The 24,932-nt window shown below is 44.4% G+C and overlaps 1 protein-coding gene across 1 annotated transcript; it reads left to right on the forward strand.

The window, feature by feature from the left end:
• The first annotated feature begins 4,047 nt into the window (after nucleotides 1-4,047).
• On the forward strand, nucleotides 4,048-24,159 carry LOC119485477 (serine/threonine-protein kinase 35-like). Its single transcript, XM_037765117.1, has 3 exons — nucleotides 4,048-4,831; nucleotides 7,039-7,771; nucleotides 20,233-24,159. The coding sequence occupies exons 1-2, from the start codon at nucleotides 4,294-4,296 to the stop codon at nucleotides 7,746-7,748; spliced, it is 1,248 nt and encodes a 415-aa protein (XP_037621045.1). The 5' UTR covers nucleotides 4,048-4,293; the 3' UTR covers nucleotides 7,749-7,771; nucleotides 20,233-24,159.
• The last annotated feature ends 773 nt before the right edge of the window (nucleotides 24,160-24,932 follow it).

Here is a 24,932-nt window from a genome sequence, read left to right on the forward strand (position 1 = left end):
GGTTGAGAGAACTGGTGTCTTTGAGTGGGCCATAAGTCATTCGCTAACTCACTCCCCCATTATCGCCCAATACTTGGACTTCCACACTTATCCATGTGCCTTGTTAGAGCCTGAATATTCATACTTGGACATGATGTCACATGTCTGGTGGTGTTGGTGCTCATTAGTATATAGACAAATTATTTTGTATTTAATGTTAATTTTTTTTTTAAATTTGTACCACTGATATGCCTTAAGGCTCAGCAATATATTCAGTATATTCACATGTTACATGATATAAGGCAAAATATTATTTGAGAGTTTTGTTTTAACTCTATGATATAGCTCAACTCTCTGTAACTGTTCCACAAAGTAAGGTTAGTAAGATTGACAGATGTCTTCAGAAATGCTATTTCTTCTGAAATTTGGTTTGTTATCTGTGTCAGGTTTTTGTTGGCGCTGTGTTGAACTTCATATGAAAATAAAAAATAAAGTGCAATAAGATAAGCTGTAGATGTTCTTTTCTCACACATTGTACACGATTGTAAAAGCAGTGAATTAGCTCTGTTCTTCACTCACATGTTGTTATGGTTTGCATTCTGTGCTTGTAGCCAGCTAGAGACAGACATTTTGGGCCTTATAGCCTTAATTATAGCCTTTTTCTTAACAAGTGCCTTTAATTGTATTTAGTGTGACTATTCCTATGTCTGTAACCTGCTAAGTCGATTCATCTAGGTAAAAAATTATGTTTATTAAAATGTATGTAAAAAATACAACCTAAATAGTGCATTGAAACAAATCAGTAAGATAATGTAAAAGAAAGGTGAAAAACAGCTATATAATGTATCCTTAAACAGTAAATTAACTGTAAAATACTGTGAAATTAATCAAAAAACCAGTATATACTGTATTTTTCATTAACAGTACAAAGCTGTAAATTTCAGCGACAGTATAATACTGTTAATTTTACAGTAGAATAATGGCAACCCTGCTTCCAGCTCTTTACTGTTATTTTACTGGGAAATTCTTAACAGTGTATATAAATACTGTTAAACTATCAAAACGCTCAATATACGGAGAAATACACACAGCCTGTATTCAGAAATTGTGCGTTTGAAACAAGCCATTAGGATTTCTGTCCATTTGTGATGTCACAAATATACGATATTTAGACCATTACACGGTTTTAAACGTAAACATTCTAAATGTGTCCCAGTTTATTTCCTGTTGCAGTGTATGTGAATAACATCAGTTGATAGGAAGTAAACATGGATCCAAACTGTTGCCTAGCATTGTAATTCAGTTGCAATTCCGTTGAAATGTACTAAAACGCAGCGTTTCAGACAGAGGGTTAATACAGGTATATTCAGACAGACAGTACGAGGAAAATAATGTGTTTTTTTGAACATTACAGCATGTAAACATGTTCTAGTAGAAACACAAAATACAAGAATGAACCTGAAAATGAGCACAATATGGAACCTTTAAACTACGTCTAGCTAGGAGAGAGAATGCTCCTATACCTAAAAACAAACATAAACAATACTCTGTTTCAGAGTAATGCAACAAACTTCAAAACATATATTATTTGTTAACTTGCATTAAATTGCCAGTCATTTTCAAAATTCAAAAAAGAACTGAAATAAATCAATACAATTTGTGCTAAGAATAAGAAATCTATCCCACACTTCAATCATATGAGATATTGTCCAAATAGTGGAAGTAGGAAAATAAAGAATGAATGAATGATCATGAATATTTTTCAATGACAAATAAAATTATTTTTGATATTAGATATGTGTTTTGTTTTGTTATTTTGGTATCAGCTTGGCTGTGATTGATTCATGTGCCCTAAAATGTGTCCCGTCATCCTTTGCCTCTGCAAGGCCTACTGAAAGAGGCTGGGACACGTCTTGAGCTGTGGGGTATGTATGACGCATGCGCAGTGTAACTGGGTAACTGCGCTGCTTTTGGCTCAGTTTGGCTCCAATCTTGTCCCAGGCTCCAACACGTGTGCTCGCGGGGTAAGGACGTAAGGACGCGCGCACGTGAGGTACCATGCTGGAACCGGAGGGACGAAACCATCCGTGGAAAACGGGTGGGGGGGTTAACTGAAAATACGGTACTGTAAAATAATCCCAAATGACGAATACATTGCCAGCGTCATTGATCTGAGTATTTACCGCATTGTACCAAAAATACCTAAACGACCGCTGAATCTTGATTTCACGTCTAAATGTACAGACAGTTATGTTCATCACGTCACCCGACCCGGAAGTAGCCACGCGGAAGTGCTTGAGGGCGGAACCATACACACTAGGGATGGGAATTACGTCACTTTTTAGTGAGCCGGCTCTTTCGGCTCCCAAACGGCTCTTCGTTTTACCACTTCTGCCTTTTATAATTCATCCAAAGTTAGCGCTGTTTTGACCTATGATTAGTATGTGTGCACATATATCACTGAAATTATTCAATATAATTATACTAAACATTATTTCGGGATGAGAATCAGCACCTCTAAATCTGAGGCCATGGTTCTCAGCAGGAAACCGATGGATTGCCTACTCCGGGTAGGGAATGAGTCCTTACCCCAAGTGAAGGAGTTTAAGTATCTCGGGGTCTTGTTCGCGAGTGAGGGGACGATGGAACGTGAGATTGGTCGGAGAATTGGAGCAGCAGGGGCGGTATTGCATTCGCTTTACCGCACCGTTGTGACGAAAAGAGAGCTGAGCCGGAAGGCAAAGCTCTCGATCTACCGGTCAATCTTCGTTCCTACTCTCACCTATGGTCATGAGGGTTGGGTCATGACCGAAAGAATGAGGTCGCGGGTGCAAGCGGCCGAAATGGGTTTCCTCAGGAGGGTGGCTGGTGTCTCCCTTAGAGATAGGGTAAGAAGCTCAGTCATCCGTGAGGGACTCGGAGTAGAGTCCTTGCTCCTTTGCGTCGAAAGGAGCCAGTTGAGGTGGTTTGGGCATCTAGCACGGATGCCTCCTGGGAGCCTCCTTTGGGTGGTGTTCCAGGCATGACCAGCTGGGAGGAGACCACGGGGAAGACCCAGGACTAGGTGGAGAGATTATATCTCTACTCTGGCCTGGGAACGCCTCGGGATCCCCCAGTCAGAGCTGGTTAATGTGGCCCGGGAAAGGGAAGTTTGGGGTCCCCTGCTGGAGCTGTTGCCCCCGCGACCCGATCCCGGATAAGCGGTTGAAGATGGATGGATGGAAACATTATTTCCAGAATACCATAATTTTACATGCTTCTTCGTTTCCGACTGTCACTCATCTCGTCTGCTATTCGCGCACCACACTCCTCTCTCTTTCTCTCCTCCTCTCCCTCCTGCTCTGTACCTGTAGACTGTCAGCGCGCTGTGCAACCCCGCCCCTCCCTGCTTGATGGTATGATCCTTGTCTGTCATCACCTGATTGGTTGCACGGATGTCAATTACACAACATTTATGGTACGTGTCCACAGGATCTGTGCTTTCCACGCTTCCCATTCATTGTCTACGTAAACAGCCGCGCAACAAACAGCGTCACGATCGAGAAACGGGGACGCCCGCTCCTTATTTGCATAAAGTTGAGGGCTCGTCTACTTTATGCAAATCACTGGCGTCCGCCGCGACTCGCTCCCTCTCGAAACTTCTGAGAATCTTTTAAAATAAATGTTGTCGATCGAAAATAAAGACAGATTCAGCAACTGCATGGATTATTTCTCGCCTCAAACGTTCTCAGAAACACATTTCGGTGAACTATTTTCGTGAAATAAGAGAAGAAAGTTTCCAAACGAGCCTCCATACTGTTTCCGGTTTGAAAGCTGGGAGCAGCAGCCCACGGAGGGAAAGCGTTTGTCCAATCCGGTGGGGACAACCTTGTGTCTAGTGACAGCCCACCAAGCGTCCAATGTTGGAAAGCGTCGCTTTACCTCACAAACACAGTCAGTGCATGGAGTGCCCTTGGCGCGCAGAAAATCGTCCAATCATTCTGCCTTGAATTAAGTAAAGAAAAAAAAGAAAAAACTGCTCCTGAACGGGAGCCGGGTCTTATCGTTCACTTAGAAGAGCCGGCTAAATGAACCGGCTCGTTCGTGACCAACACATCACCATTCGACATTACAGGTTTTATTTTGAAGGTCTTGACCGGAAATGTCTTTCTATATCGTCGCTGTGTTGTTTAGCCTCCTAAAAAAACCTCCACCGTCACTTTCTCTGCTGTTCAAAGAAGAGAGCGGACTCACATGGACGCCGCTGTCGCTGACAACATGTGGACATGTTTGTATGTAACGTTTGACTCGTGAAGGACTCTCTCTGGGGGACGGATGGAGGGGGGGACAGCCGGTGGTGGGGACAACTGGCGGAGACGCACGAGGAGCGCGCGAGCAGCCTGCCGCAAACAACAAACCGGAGCGCGAGCTGACGAGTCCCCCAACGTGCTCCGGAGCGTGAGCGTCGGCAACACGGAAGAAGAAGACGGACCTGACCTGGAGGAGGAGGAGGAGATCTGCGGCCTCTTCAAGCAGCAGCACGGCGGCGCGGCGGAGCAGCGACGGGTCGTCATGGCGCCCCGCTACAACCTGCTGCGGGAGGTGGGCCGCGGGACGTACGGAGTGGTGTACGAGGCCGCGGCCCGGAAGACCGGAGCCAGAGTCGCGGTGAAGAAGCTGCGATGTGACGCGCCGGAGAACGTGGAGCTCGCGCTGCAGGAGTTCTGGGCGCTCGCGAGTCTCGAGAAGCGGCACGAGAACGTGGTGCAGCTGGAGGAGTGCGTGCTGCAGAGGAACGGCGTGGCGCAGAAGATGAGTCACGGGAACAAGCGGTCCAAACAGTACCTGCGGCTGGTGGAGACCTCGCTCAAAGGTGTGACAGCCTCTTTAAAGCTGTGTGTGACTGAGCTGGTCGAGATTAATGCCGAATTAAAGAGCGACCCTTCATGCCCTAGGGTGCTTCAGAAACTAGCTGTCATGTTTGGTGGTCAAACGTTATGTCCAATGTAATGTTAAATTGCTGGATATTTACATGGAGTTCTGACGTCTTGTCCCAGGCAGAAGGAGGCTAGTCATGTTTTTGTCGCCATGACACAGGCTCGCTGGGGGGGGGATGGGTAGATTCTGTGAGGAGGGAGCTCCTGAGGCTCTTGGACTCACTAAAATGGAGTCTGCTGTGTTGGCTGTGTTCACAGAGGTGTTTTACACATTCCTCTGACGAAAAGTGCACTTTAGTAGCCACATCAACAAAGTCTGTGCCCCTTTTTAAGCCTGTCTTCATGTGCTGTGTGCTGGTTCTCTTAATGCTTCCTTATCCAGTTCAGGTGTTGTGGTTTCTATGATGAATCGCATTATGGTAATGTTGTGAACAGAATGATTTATCTCAACTGTCACTCTAAACTACTGATGAGTGTCCAGCTGTAGCTCCTTTTTACAGTAATGGCACTTGATCTGTTCCCAGGTAGTTGAAAGATGCATCTCAATCAATGATCTGTATGGATCATTGCACTTTTAGTAGCCAAACCCACCACATCAACAACGTCTGTGCCCCTTTTTAAGCCTGTCTTCAAGTGCTGTGTGCTGATTCTCTTAATGCTTCCTTATCCAGTTCAGGTGTTGTGGTTTCTATGATGAATCACATTATGGTAATGTTGTGAACAGAATGATTTATCTCAACTGTCACTCCAAACCACTGATGAGTGTCCAGCTGTAGCTCCTTTTTATAGTAGTTGCACTTGATCTGTTCCCAGGTATTTGAAATATGCATCCCAATCAATGACCCGTATGGAGTAGTTTTAGCATCATGAGTAGAATATGAATAATGGATTCAGCTCAGTTAATTTGGCTTACGGTGGCTCGTTAATGGTGAATTTTTAACTTTAACCGTCAGTTTGACACATTGTTCTTATTGCAAATCTGGTTCCGCAATGTGTCAGCATGTTGTGATTCCGATAAACACCCGCCCACACGGAACGTTTTACAAGAAACACCCTGATGCAGAAAGGCAGGGCACAGCCAAAGAGATTGGAGTAGAACACATTGTTAGAGTGCACAATCACTGGCTGTTATGCCGGGATCAGACTACACAATATTTTTTGTCTTTGACGATGGTCACCATGTCAGATCTAACGATCACAGCGCCATAAACTCTTGGCAGTGTCTTGGTCGGGTGACTGGCAAGACTACACGTATGACCACGATCCAATCATGGCACGTCGTATTCCATGATCATGCGCGAGGTTCAGAGGTCATCGGGGAGGCGGTTGAAGCAACTGTCAGTGCTCGGGTAATGATAATTTAGCATATTCCCGCAATTGGGACCGTGATATGCCGGCATATAGCTAGCATATCATAGAATATCTACTCACCTGGTTGATGAAGTGCTTCTGCCACTTCTCGCAAACATTTTTTTTTTTTTTTACTCTGTCATGGTACTCCCTCGACAAAACGTCAAATAGGCAGGGGAGCAGTCGCCACAACTTCGTCAGTTTCGTTGTCCCACCTGACAGCAGCAAACTCGGCATCCCTCCTCCTTTTCGCCATGTTCGTTTATTACCAAGTGACCTGACTGCGACTGCGTGCTGGAGAGAGCACCTGATTGGTCAACGAAAATGGAACACGTCGTTGGAGATATCACACTAGGCGTGTCAAGACGAAAAATTCGGGCAGGCTAGACTTTTCCTCGGGGTGTTGTGGGGCGTCCCACACGTGGCGACGGTTGTCGTGTACAATGTCACGCTACACGAGATAAGAGAATCGATTTTCACACACAACACACATTTATCGTTCCCGATCCCCTACGACGGCCGTGTCGGGTTATAATCGGGCAGATATCGTGTAGTCTGATCCCGGCATTAGGAAACATTTAATCATCTCAACCTGGTATCAAATGGTAACAATTATTCACATACAATTGCATGAAATAATCCCAAAAATGAATCTAAAAACCACATCTGTAGCAGGCGGCCCAATGTATTTTCTCAGTGAAAATAAGTGATCATTATTGGTTGGTTTTAGCTAACTTGGAGTAGTGTGTATCATTGCATCACTGTGTGCATGACCGATGTGCATCTGTTGCAGGTGAGCGAGTGCATGGTCCTCCGGAAGAGCCTTGTTATCTCTGGTTCGTCATGGAGTTCTGCGAAGGCGGCGACCTCAACCAGTTCATCCTGTCTCGACGGCCCGACCCGCGGACCAACAACAGTTTTATGCTCCAGCTGACCAGCGCCGTCGCTTTCCTGCATGAGAACAACATTGTCCACAGAGACCTCAAACCTGACAACATCCTCATCTCGGAGAAGTCAGGGACTCCGGTCCTCAAGGTGGCCGACTTTGGCCTGAGTAAAGTTTGCGCCGGTTTAGGAAACACCTACGAGGGCGAAGAAAAGAACAAAAACGTCAATGTGAACAAGTTTTGGTTGTCGTCGGCGTGCGGCTCAGACTTCTTTATGGCTCCCGAGGTGTGGGAGGGCCACTACACAGCCAAGGCTGACATATTTGCCCTCGGCATCATCATCTGGGCCATGTTGGAACGAATTACTTTCATTGACGCCGAGTCTAAGCGGGAGCTGCTGGGTACATACGTGAGACAAGGAGTGGACATTGTGCCGGTGGGTGAGGCACTGCTAGAGAATCCAAAGCTGGTACTGAACATACCACAGAAACAAAGGTCATGCATGTCCGACGGAGTGAGGAAGCTGCTGCAGGACATGCTCGCCGTTAACCCTCAGGACCGGCCCGATGCTGTCGAGCTGCAGGCCAGAATGGACCAGGTCATGTGTGCTGCATGACCCTCAAGCAGATCGTTTTACAGGTACTTGTGTCTTTTATCTTCATATAATCACCCCATGGCTTCTTTCAACTTTCTAATGTGCTGTCTGTTCTGCTATCTGCCTTGTTTATGAATTACTGCAACTCCAATTTAATGTGGGAATAGTAATTGTATGTGGTTCACTGTAACTAAAGAGCTGAGAGACTCAAGTATGACTAATCATTCACACAATTGAAAAAATTCTTGCAGGCAGAATTTCTTTTAAGTATCATTCATTTTATTTATTCTTTAATATTTATTCATTTTATTTTATTTCTTAATTTATTATTGACTGACTCTGACAGACTGAATGTATGTGAATTTGACACATTGACCGGAGGATCACTCTTACTTTGAAGTCGGTTCTTGGTCGCTTTTATTTTGAAGCTAGGGCTTACACGCTCTTACCGTAATGCCTAGTATATACTAGGCATGTCACGATACCAGAAATCTGGTAGTCGATACCAATACCAGTGAATTTCCACAATTCTCGATACCCAATTTGATACCACGGTACAAAAAACAACAACAACAACAACAACAATAAATCCCATGTAATTCAACACGCACTCTTTTATTAAAAACATTTGAACATTACAAAAAACAGAGGTATGTAGCCTTTAAGTAATAAATAAAAATAATTGACCCATTTCGTTCATTTTGGAGGCATCAGCAGCATGTAATCAATCGATAGTCAGACGACGGACACTACATACTGACCGTGAATGCATCTGGTCTGCCAGCTCAGAGTAGCAGGTGTCACACACAGGACAAGAGAGTTGACAGCCCGAGAAATGGCAGAGGTTCTGTTGTCGAAGTGAAAAGCAAACACCTATTTGGCAATATTTCACGTTTAATCTCAACGCTATAAGGGAACCATAGCGTTAATGAGGTAATCGCCGGGAGATGGATGGAGCCGTCACAGCCGGTGTGCACGGAACAGCGGCGCCAGATAGACCCCCGCAGCGGAGCCCCGCAGCAAAATCACTACCGGAGAGGCCAGACACACCGCCACCCGACGGTAAATATCGGAGTCAGCGCTCTGCACATGTTGACCGTCATCTTTTCTTGTAAAATGTCCGATGTAATCGGTGTCACCGGTGTTGTCACAAGTTTATTAACCGGTGAGAATTTTTCTTCACCGTCACATCCCTACCAATGACCTTTACAGGCATCGTACGGTACCTTTGGTACGGTAGAAAAAAAGTACCGTCACGTTTTTAGAATTTGGGCATCGACTTGGTACCGAAGTATGGGTTCTCGTGACATCCCTAGTATGCACTAGGAATGGGTCATGAGTTTCGTAAAGTCGTTAAATTATTAAAAATCAAATAGTTTATGCGACTATTCGTAAAAAATATCTATATTTCCCTTGTATTAACCGTCGCAGGTTTTTCCCCAAATTCTGTGTATTCCGTTTTTATTTTTCTGAATTCTGTGTTTGAGGATTGATGCACATTTAGTCATCAGAAAAAGTGCCTAATCATGTGGTGGATGAATAAAATGTCAACAATTCCTAAGAATATATTCAAAATTGTATGAATTTGATGTGAATTTTGACAACATGGCACTATTTTTTTTTTTGTCAGTGAAGTTGCTTCAATACAGCTATAAAAAAAAACGTTCCGTCCGTTTGTAAAATAAAGTGCTCTAAATTTAGCTGTTAGTGTCGAATTCCTCAGGTTTTTGGAGGACTGACCGGTGACCCCCTCTCTCAGGTTTCCCCTCAACCTGTGTCTAGCGCCCTCATTGGCTGTAGCTCCTTAACAGGTCACACATTAAGCCCGCTAGGTGATGCATCGGCGAGCACCGAGCCAACGCCAGTTTGCCTCTGATCTGGCGCTTTTGTTGAGAAGCTCCAAAAACTGTTGGCGAGTGTAAAATCAGGTCTAAAGTCGTGTAGTGTGAACTACGCTAGTCGTCTGAGAGGACCTCTTCGACAGGAGTGTGTGAGTGTGTGTGTGTGTGTGTGTGTGTGTGTGTGTGTGTGTGTGTGTGTGTGTGTGTGTGTGTGTGTGTGTGTGTGTGTGTGTGTGTGTGTGTGTGTGTGTGTGTGTGTGTGTGTGTGTAGCAGCTGGGCTCGCTCTCGGTGAAACACAGAGGAGAGAAGGGAGGCAGCGTGCCCGTAAATGAAACCAAAACACAGCGGCATCGTTGTTTCTGCTAGTCGACTTAGGTAATGTGAAAAAAAACGCTTGTAATGGCAGGGAAACCCCAATTTTCATAAATTGCATCCACATTTTGGCAAATTCCACGCTATTCCGCGATTTACAGTTGATTCCATTTTTATCAACAGATTACGTCTGCATAGCAGGAATCATAGGAACCTATAATATACACGTACCGCAAAACTACACGGGGGCTAGTTTGACCTTCTTTTTTTTTTAAGTGGAGGCTGGCATCTTCCATCACCGTTTCCGACCTCAACACGTATAAACTCGCTTTGGCGCTTCATTTCTTTCGCTCTCTGCTGGCTCTTTCCCTGTTACCTGCTTCCCTCCAGATACAACCACACACGCGCCATACGCACATCAATGCTCGTACGCCACGCACACACTCGCCCAGGAGAGTGCGCCTGTGGGAGGAGCCACAGAGAAGCGAGTCTCATGCCGGCGGATTTAAGAAAAATTACAATTAATATTTATACTCGATGTTGGCGATATAGTCATTTACTACATCCCACGTAGAGTAAGCCGCGATACATTGAGTATATCAGATATCTTGCCCGTCCCTACTTATCAGCATGGCTCTATCCCTTGGACACTCTTTCATATGCAGATATTTATGGTGTGTTAAAAGACCTGTGGTAATGCAGGCAAAAAATCATAACTGTCAAATATAAAGATTGTTTTAATGTCCTAGAACATGTATAGTACCACTAGGGATGTCCCGAGAACCGATACTTGCAAATCAAGTTGATGCCAAAATTCGTAAAAAAAAAACGTTAGGGCACTCGTTTTTCTTCTTCAGGGTCAGGACTAACTGCGTCCCATCGTCCCGGGGGACTATAGAAAAATGTCCTGATAATGCTACATTGTAAACAACAGATCTGTGTTGAAACGGGCTGGAGGAGAGCTAAACGTTAGCTGTTATCAGCCGGTGGGCAGCAGCACAGTCCTGCTTGGCTAAATGACGGAGCAATCGGCTAATGTACGGAGGTCAAATTGAGTTACATTATGATGTGTTCAAGCACTATTCAGTAAAAATGAATATTGGGCGAAGGGCGAATGTAATCTTGTAAAATGTAGTTTTTGGCGAGAAACTTGAGATGGCTCATCAGGGGTTAGTAATAAGTTTTCCAAATTCATTATGCAAACTGTAATAAGAATGTATGTTGAAGTACATGGGGTTTACTGTTTTGTTTTTGTATTTTACCGTGGCATCAAGTTGGGTATCGAGAATCGTGGAATTTCACTGGTATTGGTATCGACTACTAAAATCTGGTATCGAGACATCCATAAGTACCACTGACTGCCTATGGCCATTTCTTAATAATATAACTTATTCTGAGAACAACAATATGTGACGTGTGTCTAACGCCCGCGACAGATTGGGCACACCAGGAGCGCTTGGCGGCTGCATGATTCACGCGTCGGGTGTTCAGACCAGCTGCGTTTCTGCTGCTGCAGCTGCTACTGCCAGCCCTTTCTTTCTACATAGAGTTTGCCTTTCATAAAGGCCATTCTATTTCATTATAAATGTCATTTATATTTATTTTAGACAGAGAAAGGTTAAGAAATGTGTGGTAATTTGTAAATAATAGTAATAATCCAAAATTAAAACCCCATACTATATTCATTCATTGAGCTCTGCAAGTCATTGCATGTTCTACAACACTGTCCTGCAAATATTTCAGAATAAAAGCCTTGTGTTAACAAATGAAGGAATTCTGTCCACAGGAAAAAAAAACGCTTGAGGGCTTTTATTTTGAAATGAAAGCAGGAAGTGTTGATTTAAAAATAAATCTTTACTTTTTTTCATCTCCGTAACATTTTCTACAGATAGAGACATCGAAACTGTATTAACGTTGCTGGTATAATGTCAATATATTGTCAATAGATCACTTTCACTATCTGTTATTGCTGTGAACCGCGCATGTGAGACGCGGGCTGTGTGGCTGCTCGAACATGTTAACACGGACGCCGAAATAAAAAACAACAGGTAACGCAGCCGAAAAGCGCCGCTCACACGGGCGGTCTGTCCTGGGCTTTAGACATGTTGAGACTATGCCACTAGCCTGTTAACGGGTGAAGTTACCTTCTAATGTTCCCACTGTTCTGATGTCATGAACTACAATCAGGAAACATCTTGCAAGGAATTGCGTTTGATTGTGCCTTTGATATAATTAATATTATTTGGTTGAAGTTCAGTGTTGTGTACAGTTGCCTGCAGGGTTTTTAGTTCTCAGGGACTAATGTAAACACTTGTGAGAAGTTTAAATGCTCCACATTCATACCTAAATCGTTGCCCTCGGGTCTGTTCATCCCTGTAATTTGAAGGCTGTCAGTCAGTTGCACAAAATGACATTTGCAACGTGCGGTGTCCTGACATGTTCCATGGAGTTTATTTATGTGTGCCAGTGAATGGTAAAGAGGGAGGGTGGGGTTGCTTTTAGTGTCCTGCCCCGAGCACATGTTGAGTAACTTCAGTGACTGCCTTGAGTGTATAGTGCTCTCGTACTGACTTATGCAACCAAAGCCTCAACCGCCCCCCGCCTTGGCCTGCCGGTCACAAATCCATCAGCACACAGATGCCTGTTGTTTTTTAAAGAGGTTGAGTGAGCCTGTACCGGCTCCTCCTGTTGTTTGGTACTTAAATCGTTCATGTTACTACATGTATGATGGTGAGCCGCTTATCTCTTAACTGAGCTCCCGGAATCACTTTCTCGTGTGTATGTGTGAAAGACATTGTATCACACTTTTTGGCCATTGTTTGTTCTTGTTACGTCATGTGCCTTGCTCTCTCTCGTAGGGGGGGATGGGTAGGAGTGCATATTATGTGAGCAGGGTGTGGGGGTAGGAGCTGCAAACATCCCAGCTGACCTGCCCTCTCCCGCTCTGCTTTCTGCCCTGCCATTCTGCTGACCGGCACTTTCACCAGTTGAATTGACAAACATTGCTGGCAAGAAAATGAGTTGCAGTTTATTAAGGTTAACCCTTTGAGGTCTGAACCATTTTTTTTTTTTTTTGCTGTTTTTGGTCTGCCTGGTCTCCCTTTGTAATAAATATATTAATATACATTTTTCAGGACACACTGGGCTATCATAATATGTAAGCTGCAGTGATGTCAATGTATTAATAGTTGTATGACCATAAAGACTAGGGATGCACCGATACCACTTTTTTTCGGACCGAGTACAAGTACTTACATTTGGGTACTCGCTGATACCGAGTACCGATACGAGTACTTCTCTGTGCCAAAAAAAAACGCGTTAACAGCCAGCTGGAGGGTGTGAGCGCTGAGGAGTCCCGCATGGCGGTGTGCCGCTACCAGCTTTAGGTCGAGTTGGAAAGGCTCAGGGCGAAGGTGGCTCCCGGCCGCAGCTTTACAGCCTTCCCGCTCTGACCTCACCGCACCGTGACGGGGCTCCCTGCTTCCGGTGCGACTGTCAACCGGGGCTCCAACCGCATCGTGCCGCAGCCCACGTAAAAGGCGCCAGGTGGACTGTGGCGTTGTCGGCAACCCACCCGACCTATCTTGAAACACGGACCAAGGAGGCTAACGCACGCGCGAGTCAGAGGGTGCAAGCAAAACCCTGTGGCGCAATGAAAGTGAGGGCCGGCGTGCGCCGGCTGAGGTGGGATCCCGTCTCGCCCACACCGTCAGGGAGTTGGAGCATGAGGACCCGAAAGATGGTGACGAGATGTTAACGTTGCGCTGCTGTAAAGTGGTATCGGTGCCGTTGTATCGGAGCCGTTTTGCGAGTACGAGTACATGAGCACAGTATCTGACCCAATACTGGTACCGGGTAAGCAAAACGGAAATTGAATCTTACATGAAGTTATTCAAACCACACAGAGAACAATAAGGAACAAGGTTTAGGAATAAGGGGAAGTGGGGGGGAATAAACATTCTAACCAAGACACATCAAAAGATATTTACATTTCTTTTACAGAGAAGTCCTGGCGTTTTTCTACATAAAGTTAGCTGTGTCATGCCTCAAAGCAGTTCCTGACAGCACTGATCCAGAGAGCCACAGCACACTCCTTACACTTCCAGGTGGTAGTCTGATTGACCTGCCTGGTCTGCCTGCAGTGCACACAGGTCTTAGGTCCGTACCTGGCCCTCCAGCTTGCATTAGGTTGATCAGAGATTGCCACGGATAAGTGGCCACTCCGTGCCTCAGTAGGAGGAACAGCAGCTGTGACTGCACCCAACTGGGCTGTGAGCTCCTGCAGGAAGGTTCATGGCTTCCTACTGCTTCTCTCTGCAGAGCTCCTCGTCTGTTGCCGGGGAGGATGCTCTTCACGCTCTTCAGGCTCATCATCACTGTAAAACAAATAAAAATCATTAGAAATATTGATGGTTTGAAATGTCCGATCATATACACCGATCAGCCATAACATTCAGACCACTGACAGGTGAAGTGAATAACGTTGATTATCTCGTTGCCATGGCACCTGGTAGTGGGGGGGATATATTAGACAGTAAGTGAACATTTTGAACTTTGTGTTGGAAGCAGGAAAAATGGGCCAGCGTAAGGATGTGAGCGACTTTGACGAGGGCCAGATAGGGCTGACTAGACGACTGGGTCAGAGCATCTCCAGAACTGCAGCTCTTGTGGGATGTTCCCAGTCTGCAGTGGTCAGGATCTACCAAAAGTGGTCCAAGGAAGGAAAACCGGTGAAACGGCGACAGGGTCAGACCCGATGCACGTGGCGAGGTGAGGCTGGCCCGTGTTGTCCGATCCAATAGAAGAGATGATGTACCTCAAACTGCTGAAAAAAGTTAATGCTGGTTCTGATAGAAAGGTGTCAGAACACACAGTGAGGAGCAGTTTGTTGAGTATGGGGCTGCGTATCCACAGACCGGTCAGGGTGCCCGTGCTGACCTAATGTTATGGCTGATCGGTGTGTGTATGGTGGGCAACATGCATGCTACGAAAATATTGAAAAATTAACCTAAGTAGATTTGATTAGGAATTACAAAGGATCAGGCTGATTCAACACTGAATTCTAGGGGTGTGACGATTCACTCAGCTCAAGATACACGATGTTGGGTTCACGATCTCGATACGATATTATAACAATAATTTTAACAAATTAAAATATATGACTGTGAAAAAATTGCTTTTTTTATTCAAAAGACATAAAATGCAAAACAATGCTGTTGTTTGCCCTATAGTTCCATTTTTTTATGGTGTCAGTCCTTCCTCCTGTCCTCTGCTGATGTCACTCACTGCAGCAGGTAATATTAGGGCTGGTATGGGGGGGGCTTTGTCTCAGCCAGCTGATCAGGTCACCAGTAAGATACATGACAAACTAACCTAAACAGTTGGACTACACGGCCTACTGCCAGCTTTAGTTTCAGTCTTGTGTAGCCGAGGGTTACGCTGCTCCTATACTTTATGAAGATAATAAATTAATAACACAGAGCCTCCGTAGTCTTCACCCTCATCAATAACAGCGCATCACCGCTTCACGTCTTACGGTCCTCCCTTCACAATAAACTCCCCAGACACATACACTTGAAACACGGCTTACTAGAGGGAAGTAAAGTCATTCACAACTAAATAACTTACATGTGTTTACAGTTAGCTGTTAGCCGCCGAGCTAACGCACTCTGCTTGTGTAAACAGCAGCAGAGGATGACAGACTACACACAGAGCAGATTGAAACGTTGCTTTCCTTCATGTTTAACCGTTTCATCATGTTTATGCTTGTTGAACAGGTGTAATAACGTATCATGGCTTTACACTTGCAAAGTTTTATTGCACTTACAGCTACAGGCATAGTTGTCAACTCGTCTCCACCTCGGCCTCTCTGATCAGCTGTTCACTGACTGCGCTGTGTGTGTGTATGTGTGGGGCTATGAAAGGAGGCTGGGTCACGGGCAGACATGGCTCTCGGGGTATGACACATACGTAGTGTAACTGAAGCTCCGGCCGTGCGTTGCAGTTGGTTCAATTTCGGCGAGGGCAGACCAGATTTTACTGCAAATGTGTTGTACCCCCAAAGATATGATGCGTACTCTGCCTCCTTCCATAGGCCTTGAACAGCAGCAGGAAGAGGCTGCAGCTTCAGCGCCAGAGCTTGTATGTACGTAGCACCTATTATGCCATGATATCGCGATTCAGTTTTTTTGTCTCGACGATGCATATCGTCACGTTTTTATATCGCGATATTTCGGGGCATGATATTTCGTCACATCCCTACTGAATTCACATTCCATAAAATGCTCTGACTGGATATCTGATCTGGATAAGGACAAACGCATGTTAATGCAAGTGTAGATGTACTCAGAGAGCATTGTAAGCGGAATGCCGTCCAGTTGGTCAGAAGTGGAGGTGGTCTGGCTCACATTGTGATCAGATCTCAGTCTAAAACAATGCCGATCGTAACACAACTGTTAAATCGGATTGGACTCCGACACAGTGATCCGTTTCTCTCTAGCAGATTGCGTCATGTCAATTTCAGGAGTCGTATTCTTCCAGTTAACCATTCATTCATATTATATCAATAATTTAGGTGTACAAACTTTATAGTGTTGAACCAGAAAACGTCACTATTTGGATCGAGTAGCTTGTGAAATAAGGTGTGCTAATAATAACCTTTCAGCATATTGTAATTCAAGTGTTCTGAGAGATAACTAGACTTCTCCTCCTCATGGCTCTGTTTTCAGGCTTTAGTAAATCTAGCCCGTGACGGGAGACTTTGACCAATCACAGGTCATTTCAGAGAGAGAGAGCGTTCCTATTGGCTGTGCTCCGGTCATGTGAGCGATGCTTGGTATTCCATGAAGAGGTCTCAAAATGGGTGCCGGTCAAAAAACGTTCTCATTTTACAGCTAAACCGTGCACTACAAGATGATTCTGAAAACATTTGAGGAGAGAAATAGGCATTAACGTAACAGAATATTGATTCATATTTGATCAGCGCTGCCTAGTTTGACCGTTTGGTCGGAGTTTGCGAGTGATTGACAGCCGGCTCTCATAGACAGCAGCTGGACAGCAGACCTCAGATCAGCTCTTACTGCTTGTTTTCCTCCGGTCTGTGAAATCTTGCCGCTGCCGTTAGGGACACCGGAGGATACAGAGGCTTATGATTTTTTTCATGTACTACTGTCAGGATATAGCGACCGTGTTATAACAATAACTTTTTTCAATCATATTTACTCCAATCAATTCATCTTTAAATGATGTACATGTGTTGGTACCGCTAGGGATAAGTGAGAAAATGGGTTTGTGATTTGGGTGAATTAACCCTTTTTAGAGTTTGTCTTCTACATTCTGGATCATTTTTCAGTAGTATATATAAACAGGATCAAAGACTTTGGATAGAGGCAGTCCAGAGCATGTCGTCATGTTAAGTACCGACCAGCCCAGCTACCAGCAACAGATTGTGCTCTGTTACAGTCAGGTGGCTCAGGGTGAATCCCGACTCTGAATCCGTCAGATGAGTCGGCACTGGCCATTAAAACGTGTTGCCTCTACGGGCTGCAGGATGAAGCTCTGAATCCCTGCCTGAAGCTCTATAAGACAGTTATGTAACAGTGAGTGTGTGAGGGAAATCTATGACGGCAAAGCTGAGCACAGACTATCTGTGACTGACGAGCCGAGCGGCTGCACATCTCCAAACACACCAGTCCCCCTCTCGCACGATGCTGCAGGGTCAGATTTAACAAAGGACCGTTTGTGCTGCAGGATTCACCGGAGGCTCTGGCTCCTCGCTGCTGCTCGGTGGCTGATGATAATCCTCAACACACAATGCTTTACAGACTGGCACGCTGTCAGACACATTAACTGTTTGTGGCCCTGTAGTCAGTTGCCCCTGTCAGTGTGACTGACGGCAGGCCTGTGACCTCACCTGATGGCCTCTCCCACCACACCTCACATGCTGAATAAATGCGTTTACTGCTTTTAGTTGTGCTGGTTAGGGTAAGGGGCTAGGAAATACTAAGGGTGCTCCGATCAGCATTTTTCGGGCCGATCGCTGGAAGCAGAATCTATTTGCAATTTTTCTGAGCCGGTCAACATGCGATTCTCTCTCTCGCTCTCTCGCTCTCTCTCTCTCTCTCTCTCTCTCTCTCTCTCTCGCTCTCTCTCTCTCGCTCTCTCTGTGTGTGTGTCGGTCCACATGTCTTGGAAGAAACAAATTTCCCCAAGGGGACAATAAAGTGTATCGTATCGTAATTTCAGTTCATAATCGATGTGTCACCTGATCGGCCTTTATAGAGACCACCGATCAAACTATATAGAACAATAACGATCGGTGACTGACTGATCAGAACATCCTGAGGAAATACATTATGTCAATGAGCGTCCTCACAAAGATAGAAGTACAAGTGTGTATGTGTGTAGCATTGCTATAAAAGAGTCTGAGACAGAATGCTGCAGCAATCGCTGCAGTGACTCAGCAGATCTGTGTGTTTTTAGGCTGCTGCAACCCTCACGTCCTCACTGCTGCACAATAAGACTGTGTTTCACCTCAGGTTGGTAGAATGTTAGGAAGGTCTCTCCAGCCGTCTCTATGCCACACATACCATGTGTGTAAAGCAGCTGGCTGTTGGGTGAAATCCTCCGGGGGAGAGGGGGAGGGGGGGTTTCAGTGTGTCCTCAAGGAAAACAGTTTGTTTATAACAGAGCTGCTGACAGATGTTCCTCAGGCAAATAAATATGTATCAGGGGAGCAGCACAGTGTTAGAGGTCAAGATATCAGATACATGAGTGACAAAGAGAAAAGTGTAGAGCAGTGGTTCCCAATCTATATTCCTTGAAGTCCTCCTCCCCCCCCCCACGTGGATCTAAGAAAGCAGAGCCCCCTACCTCACTTCTTTAATGAATGTATTATCTTTAAATAAATATAATTTATGTTGCTGTTAGACATATTAATACGGACATTCATGTAATATTACGTCACAACGGCTGCTGTATAAGCCGTGTGTTTACTACGTGTTTATTTGCATATCGGGCGGGGAAGTGAGATCAGATCAAAAGTGATCACTGAAGAGACGCATGTGGAGACGCATTCTAATGCCAGGTGTGAACAGACGTACCTGTGATCCGATCACTGAGGATGTATGTTAATACCAGGTCTGAACGGGGCCACACTGTTTACAGATGATTGTCAGGATGTTTACATGCACACAGAAAACAGGTTACTCAGAGAAATCGTGTTACACAGGTAATCAGACAACACACTACATGCTCTGTAGTAGGGATGTCACGGTACCAGAAATCTAGTAGTCGATACCAATACCAGTGAATTTACACGATTCTTGATACCAATTCGGTACCAAGGTTAAAAAAAAAACAATCAATCCCATGTAAATCAACAAGCACTCCTTTTATTAAAACATTTGAACATTACAACAAACAGAGTTATGTAGCCTTTAAGTAATAAATAAAAATAAACGTATATTAACACTACAAAACAGAACAGTGATATGTAGCCTTCAGGTATTTCAAACAAACTATATTGTCTTGATGTTTGTCTTTGAGGTGCTTTGCTAAATTGGATGTATATTTCCTCCTTTAGAAAGAAAAGTACGACGGCACCCTTTCTGCACCGCATTCTGGTTTTTGCAAATCTATTGTAACGTTGCGTGTGGCTAACTTGTAGAAGAACGGAGACTGGAAACGGTTCCTCTTTTGCTCTCAACAGAGCCGGATTTATTCTCTGCTGCAGCTCACAAACTACCCGGAGTTGGAGGTGTGTCGGAAAATAATAACACCTGGCCGGTCGGTCGCTCAGCGTTTTCACTCTCGTTCATTGCACGTGGCTTGGCTAACTAGCCAACTGCCTTCTTTCACGTCTCGTGTTGTTGTTTTTTTTCCGTGCTGTTACGGCGTTCTTCTTCTTCCTTCATTTCACGGCAGATGAGAACACTTGTAAGCGTATACTGCCCCCATTAGATCCGGAAGAATCGCATCTCCAGTACCTCCGATCCGGTACCAAATGACAATTACAGGCATCATTCGGTACCTTTGGTACCGAAGAAAACGAGTACCGTCACATTTTTTAAATTTTGGTACCGAGTTGGTACCGAAGTATCGGTTCTCGTGACATCCCTACTCTGTAGTAACCTGTTATATGTGCAGCAGGTCCGTAATCCTTCCAAAACTCTATTCCAGAGATTTGAATCAGCAGTAATCCAGCCACAGGCACGCTTCTTTGTACTCCAGGCTAACATATCCCACGTAAACATATTGCAAAAATCTCAGTTTTGTGCTTGTTTCTGTTGATTCACTTGTGTGTTTGTTTTTTAAACACCATAAATGTGATTTCTCTTGTGTTTCTCTGCAGACTTGTGTTTCTCCCGGGAGCTGCTGCTACATCAGTGAGGGTCTCACTGTTTTAATCTGAAGACTGTGAAGATAAAGGAGAAGCAAAAGGAAAACACGTTACTCCTGAAGTTCGGATGCTGAAATGGGATTTTTATGTTTTCTGTGAACTTGTTTACACCGAAGCCATCTGCCAATACTTTTGTCTTGCCCCTGAATATTCTAATGAAGCCAGAAATGGTACGTCTGCTGCTTAGTGGGGAAGTTTGGTTAAACTGACGTGGCCGTGAAAGAATAGTACTGGAGAAATTCCCATCAGAAAACACGTTAGTGACACTGCTGAACCGAGGACGGTGCGTCGATTGACTCCTAAATTTAAGCTACGGTGCAGCATTAGTCTATTATGTGTTAATCTTTATAAACAGATTCTACATTCGTACTTAGAATCTGTAGGCGACGGGACAAGATGTCGGTATCGGAAGCGTTCTGGTTTTCGTTTGATCATATGTCCACGGGGGCGATCATCACTGACGTCAGATACACACCGCTACTGGAATCCTCTCGCTTCATGTGGCGGAGTTTCTGTTATTTATTTTGTCTAAAAACTTCAGTGAAGTCCGGTCTCATGTCAGATGTTTTACTCTGCTGACAGTTAGGATTGTATTCCCCGTGCTTACCTGCCCCGTGGTGGTGTATTTCCTGTCAGTTGCCTGTCGTCCCCAACTAGTAAACATCATTGCCACGTGTTGCCCTCGTGAGATTTGACGGCTTTATGCACTTAACAGAAAACACAACGTCAACACCCTTTTTTCTATTGTTGGGGGTTTCTCCAGACGTCTATGGTTGGTTTACATGGAAGTACACTACATAGGAGTCATGGTTAGTTATTAGGAGGAAGGTGGTGATATGTGTAAAGTCGTGGTATATGTACTTTTATATTGCGATATTGAAAATCCTGTGAAAACAGTAATAAAGTGATAAAATAGTCCCGCTCATTGATTCACAGCATTGCCTACACTGTCCTGAAGCATCCAGAGCTTTTAAGGTGATAGTTGCCTTAGTATGAACGATGATGCCGAATTTGTAACTGGTCGACAAATTTTTTTAGTCTCACAGTAAAAAATCCTATATCATATCACCCGACACTACTGGCCACTGAATAATTGTAGAAATTTTTAGCCTGGGTTTTTTTTTTCTTCATAACTCTACCACCTTTCTAATAGGGATGCACCGATACCATACCAGTATCGGGTATCGGGTCCGATACTGTGCTCATATACTGGTACTCGCAAAATGGCACCGATACCACTTTACTGCAGCGTGACGTTAACCTCTCGTCACCATCTTTCGGGTCGTCACGTTCCACCTCCCCAATGGTGCGGGCGAGACAGACCGGTGGTGCGCCCGACCCCGCTAGGCCGGGATCCCACCTCAGCCGGCGCGCGCCGGCCCTCACTATCATTGCGCAACAGTTTTTTTTTGCCACAGACCCCTTGCGCCTTTTACGTGGGCCGCGGCACGACTGTTGACCGGTGCGCACCGAGGGCAGTCCGCCCCGGTCGACAGTCGCGCATGGCGCTCCGTCACGGTGCCGTGAGGTCCGGGCGGGGAGCGCTGTAAAGCTACTGCCGCGAGCCACCTTCGCCCCGAGCCTTTTCAAGCCGGCCTAGAGCCGGTCGCAGCGCACCGTCTCATATGCGGGACTCCCCAGCCTGCCGTGTGTCGCTCACACCCTCCAGCTGGCTGTTAACGAGGGTAATTTTGGCACAGAAAAGTAATCATATCGGTACTCGGTATCGGAGAGTTCCCAAATGTAAGTACTTGTCCTCGGTCTGAAAAACAGTGGTATCGGTGCATCCCTACTTTCTAAGGTTCACATCAGTGTTGCAAACAGTCTCTCCATTTAGTGCTCAAATATGCATCTCCAGTGAAACTAGTCAGCAGACTTCATAGTTTCACTGGAGATGCAGTCGCTGAGCATTTTGTTGTTTGAGTTTCTCATGGACATATCGGAAAGAATTTTTGTTCGCATGAATGCAAAACGCTATGAAAGTAAATCCCAGGTTAAATTTAAGCAGAATAGTAGTTAAGGAGTTGAGTTTTTGTTTTTTTATTTTTTGTTATTTGTTTTTTTTCGCCCCTTCCGGGTAATAAAAAGTTGATGTTTAATTTTTCAAACATATTGTATCAATACGTTCAAGAAAGCTAGACTGTGTTAAAAAGAAAAGCAGAAACGTGGCCACGTGATGGAGTGAATGTGTTTTTTTTTAATAAGGAGTATCTGGAGACGTGCACGATTTTCACATGCCCAGCGTCACTTTACCCCACTTCTTTGCCTTTTGACTAGAACCCAGTGTGGAGAGGAGGATATTTCAAATTTGACTTCATGGACACTCCTTTGATTTTCTCTGTGATCTCATCGTCTATACCTACGGTGCCTTGAATTTGCTAGTCAGGTAAAAATTTGGCTCAAGATCAGCTGCTATACTTTTCTTTGATTTGGCACTCCCAAGTACATTATTCATGGTATATGCTCTCCATCATTTAGTTTCTTCTGTATTTTGAGAGTAATTATGGATGATGCCTATAATGTAATTTGCCCCCAGCCCAAAAAAAATATATATTTCCAATATTCCTATCTGATCATTTGGAATAAAACATGTAGTTTTTAAAGGGAACTGAAGACTAAATGGTTGAACGATTTCATCATGTTTAGCTTCTAAAACTGTGATGAACAGGATTTGTTTATTGTTGAGGAATAATAATCACACTTAATAACGCAAGTAATGCTAAAAAAATCAGTCACAGGCCTTTGTGAGGTGGAATTGTGCCTGCGATGGAAAGTGGAATGTGAAAAGTATTTGGAGCGTTTGTAAAAGTGAACCGTCGCTGAATATTGTGACTCGATTTGATATTTTTTTTGCCCTAAAACCAAAAGTCTGAAGTCTGTCGTATGTTGAACTAAACTGGGGCCCTGAATGTTGTAAAAGAATCCTATTTCCTTTATAATTGTACTACCTCATGTTTCTGCACACTTTCACGTTTTCTTTACTGAGCCATAGTTTAACTTTTTCCAACAAATTTCAAGGCAACAGCTTTTTCTGAAATGTCATCACAGTGTTTGTTTGTCGAGTGTTTGCCGTTTTCCTCGGATTGTGAATGCATCACGTTTCTCTGGAATAAGCGACACTGTTTTTGACTCGTGTCAGTTGCTTGACTGTTTTTGCATATGCATTGTGAGGAAATGGGTTTACAGTCACACAGATGTTTGCACACCTTTAGCTCAACACAGGCCATGATGCACTTTGGTTCATTTCTTGATCTTCTGTGAAAAAAAAAAGTGTACCTCAGTTCCCCACTTTTGTTTCATTAATGTTTGATTGTACAGGGTTGAAATGATAATCTTGAACTGGAGATGAGCTAATGGTAAGCTTGAGATATAGCCGCTCACACACACAGTTCTGTGTTCTGATTTCTGAGGAATTGCTTTAATTTAGAAGAATATACTTTAAAATATCAAGAGATTTAAGCAAACCCTTAAAAAATATCCCCCCTCGATGTCCCGGTAGCTGCCTCTGGAGGGTTTCCGTCGGTGTTGGAATAACGTACCTGTAAATGTGTTTGCAGGAGCTCCCACTAATAGTTCACACGTGTTACATGCAACATTCTTCTATGCAACTCTGCCTCTGTGGAACAATCGCTGCCCTGGCTGATTGTGTTTTTAGTCCTCTGCTTCTCATCCATGACAGGAACTGTACTTCACATCTGAACCTTTTGTTGTGTTCAGACGACTTGACCCTTTATTTCAACAGAATTTACCGTCCTACGTGATATAGTACACGTTACTAAAGATGTTTGCTTGAATGAAAACATTTTAGTTTTTTTTTTTTTATTGCTGACTTTGTACATATCAGGGCTCTGTTTCAATAAAGGTTGGAAATACCTCGAATCTGTGTGAATTCTTAAGATTCGTACGCCAATGACTGACATGTGTATAGGGGACGTGGGAAGGCATTCAGTAAAGTGTAAAGAGAGTGCTGGAGAAACCATGAGCGTGTTTCCATGGCAGTTAGCCGGGTGTGCCGGTTTCGCCCTTCCTTGTGCCCACAGGATCTGGGCAAATGGAATACCTGACAAGATACTGATGATTCTCCACACATGGCCTGTTAATTACAACTTGATTTAAGCTGCTGGACTGATTAAAGGGGACATATCATGAAAGTGCTCGTGCACATCCATCTGGGTATCTGGAGTTCCTACCAACCCACAAACTGTGAAATAAGACAAGCCAGTCGTTTTTTTTGTGGGCTGTCTTGATCAGAAAACATGTAATTCAACAAGCCATTGACATTTGGCTCCCCTTCCTATGTCACATACATGCTCATTAGAATATACATTACAATATAAATTATTAGAATATCTCCACTCACGGCTCGAGAACTACGACTATTTTCCAAATCACATACTTTTTCTTTTTACTCTTAGTACTTACTGCACCTGCCTTTATAAAGTACATGCTGTTGCATGCAGTATGCATACACTTAGTACATGCTACTTTGTCATAACATTGTGCCTTGATCTTTGAATCAACTGCGTTCTCCGAGTGCCAATCTAGCTATTATTATTATTAGTAGTAGTAGTAGTAGTAGTAGTAGATTTTTTGTCAGGGACAGACAAACATTGACAGTTGCAGAAGCAGCGTCCCATGGACTGTACACGCGT

The sequence above is a fragment of the Sebastes umbrosus genome, chromosome 1 (genome assembly GCF_015220745.1).
Source record: "Sebastes umbrosus isolate fSebUmb1 chromosome 1, fSebUmb1.pri, whole genome shotgun sequence".
NCBI lineage: Eukaryota > Metazoa > Chordata > Actinopteri > Perciformes > Sebastidae > Sebastes > Sebastes umbrosus.

Excerpts from the sequence above, each read along its gene's own strand:
- LOC119485477 (XM_037765117.1), top strand. The coding sequence starts at position 4,294 with ATGGAGGGGGGGACAGCCGGTGGTGGGGACAACTGGCGGAGACGCACG. Across the intron at positions 4,832-7,038 it reads GGTGGAGACCTCGCTCAAAG|GTGAGCGAGTGCATGGTCCT; the intron begins GTGTGACAGCCT and ends CATCTGTTGCAG.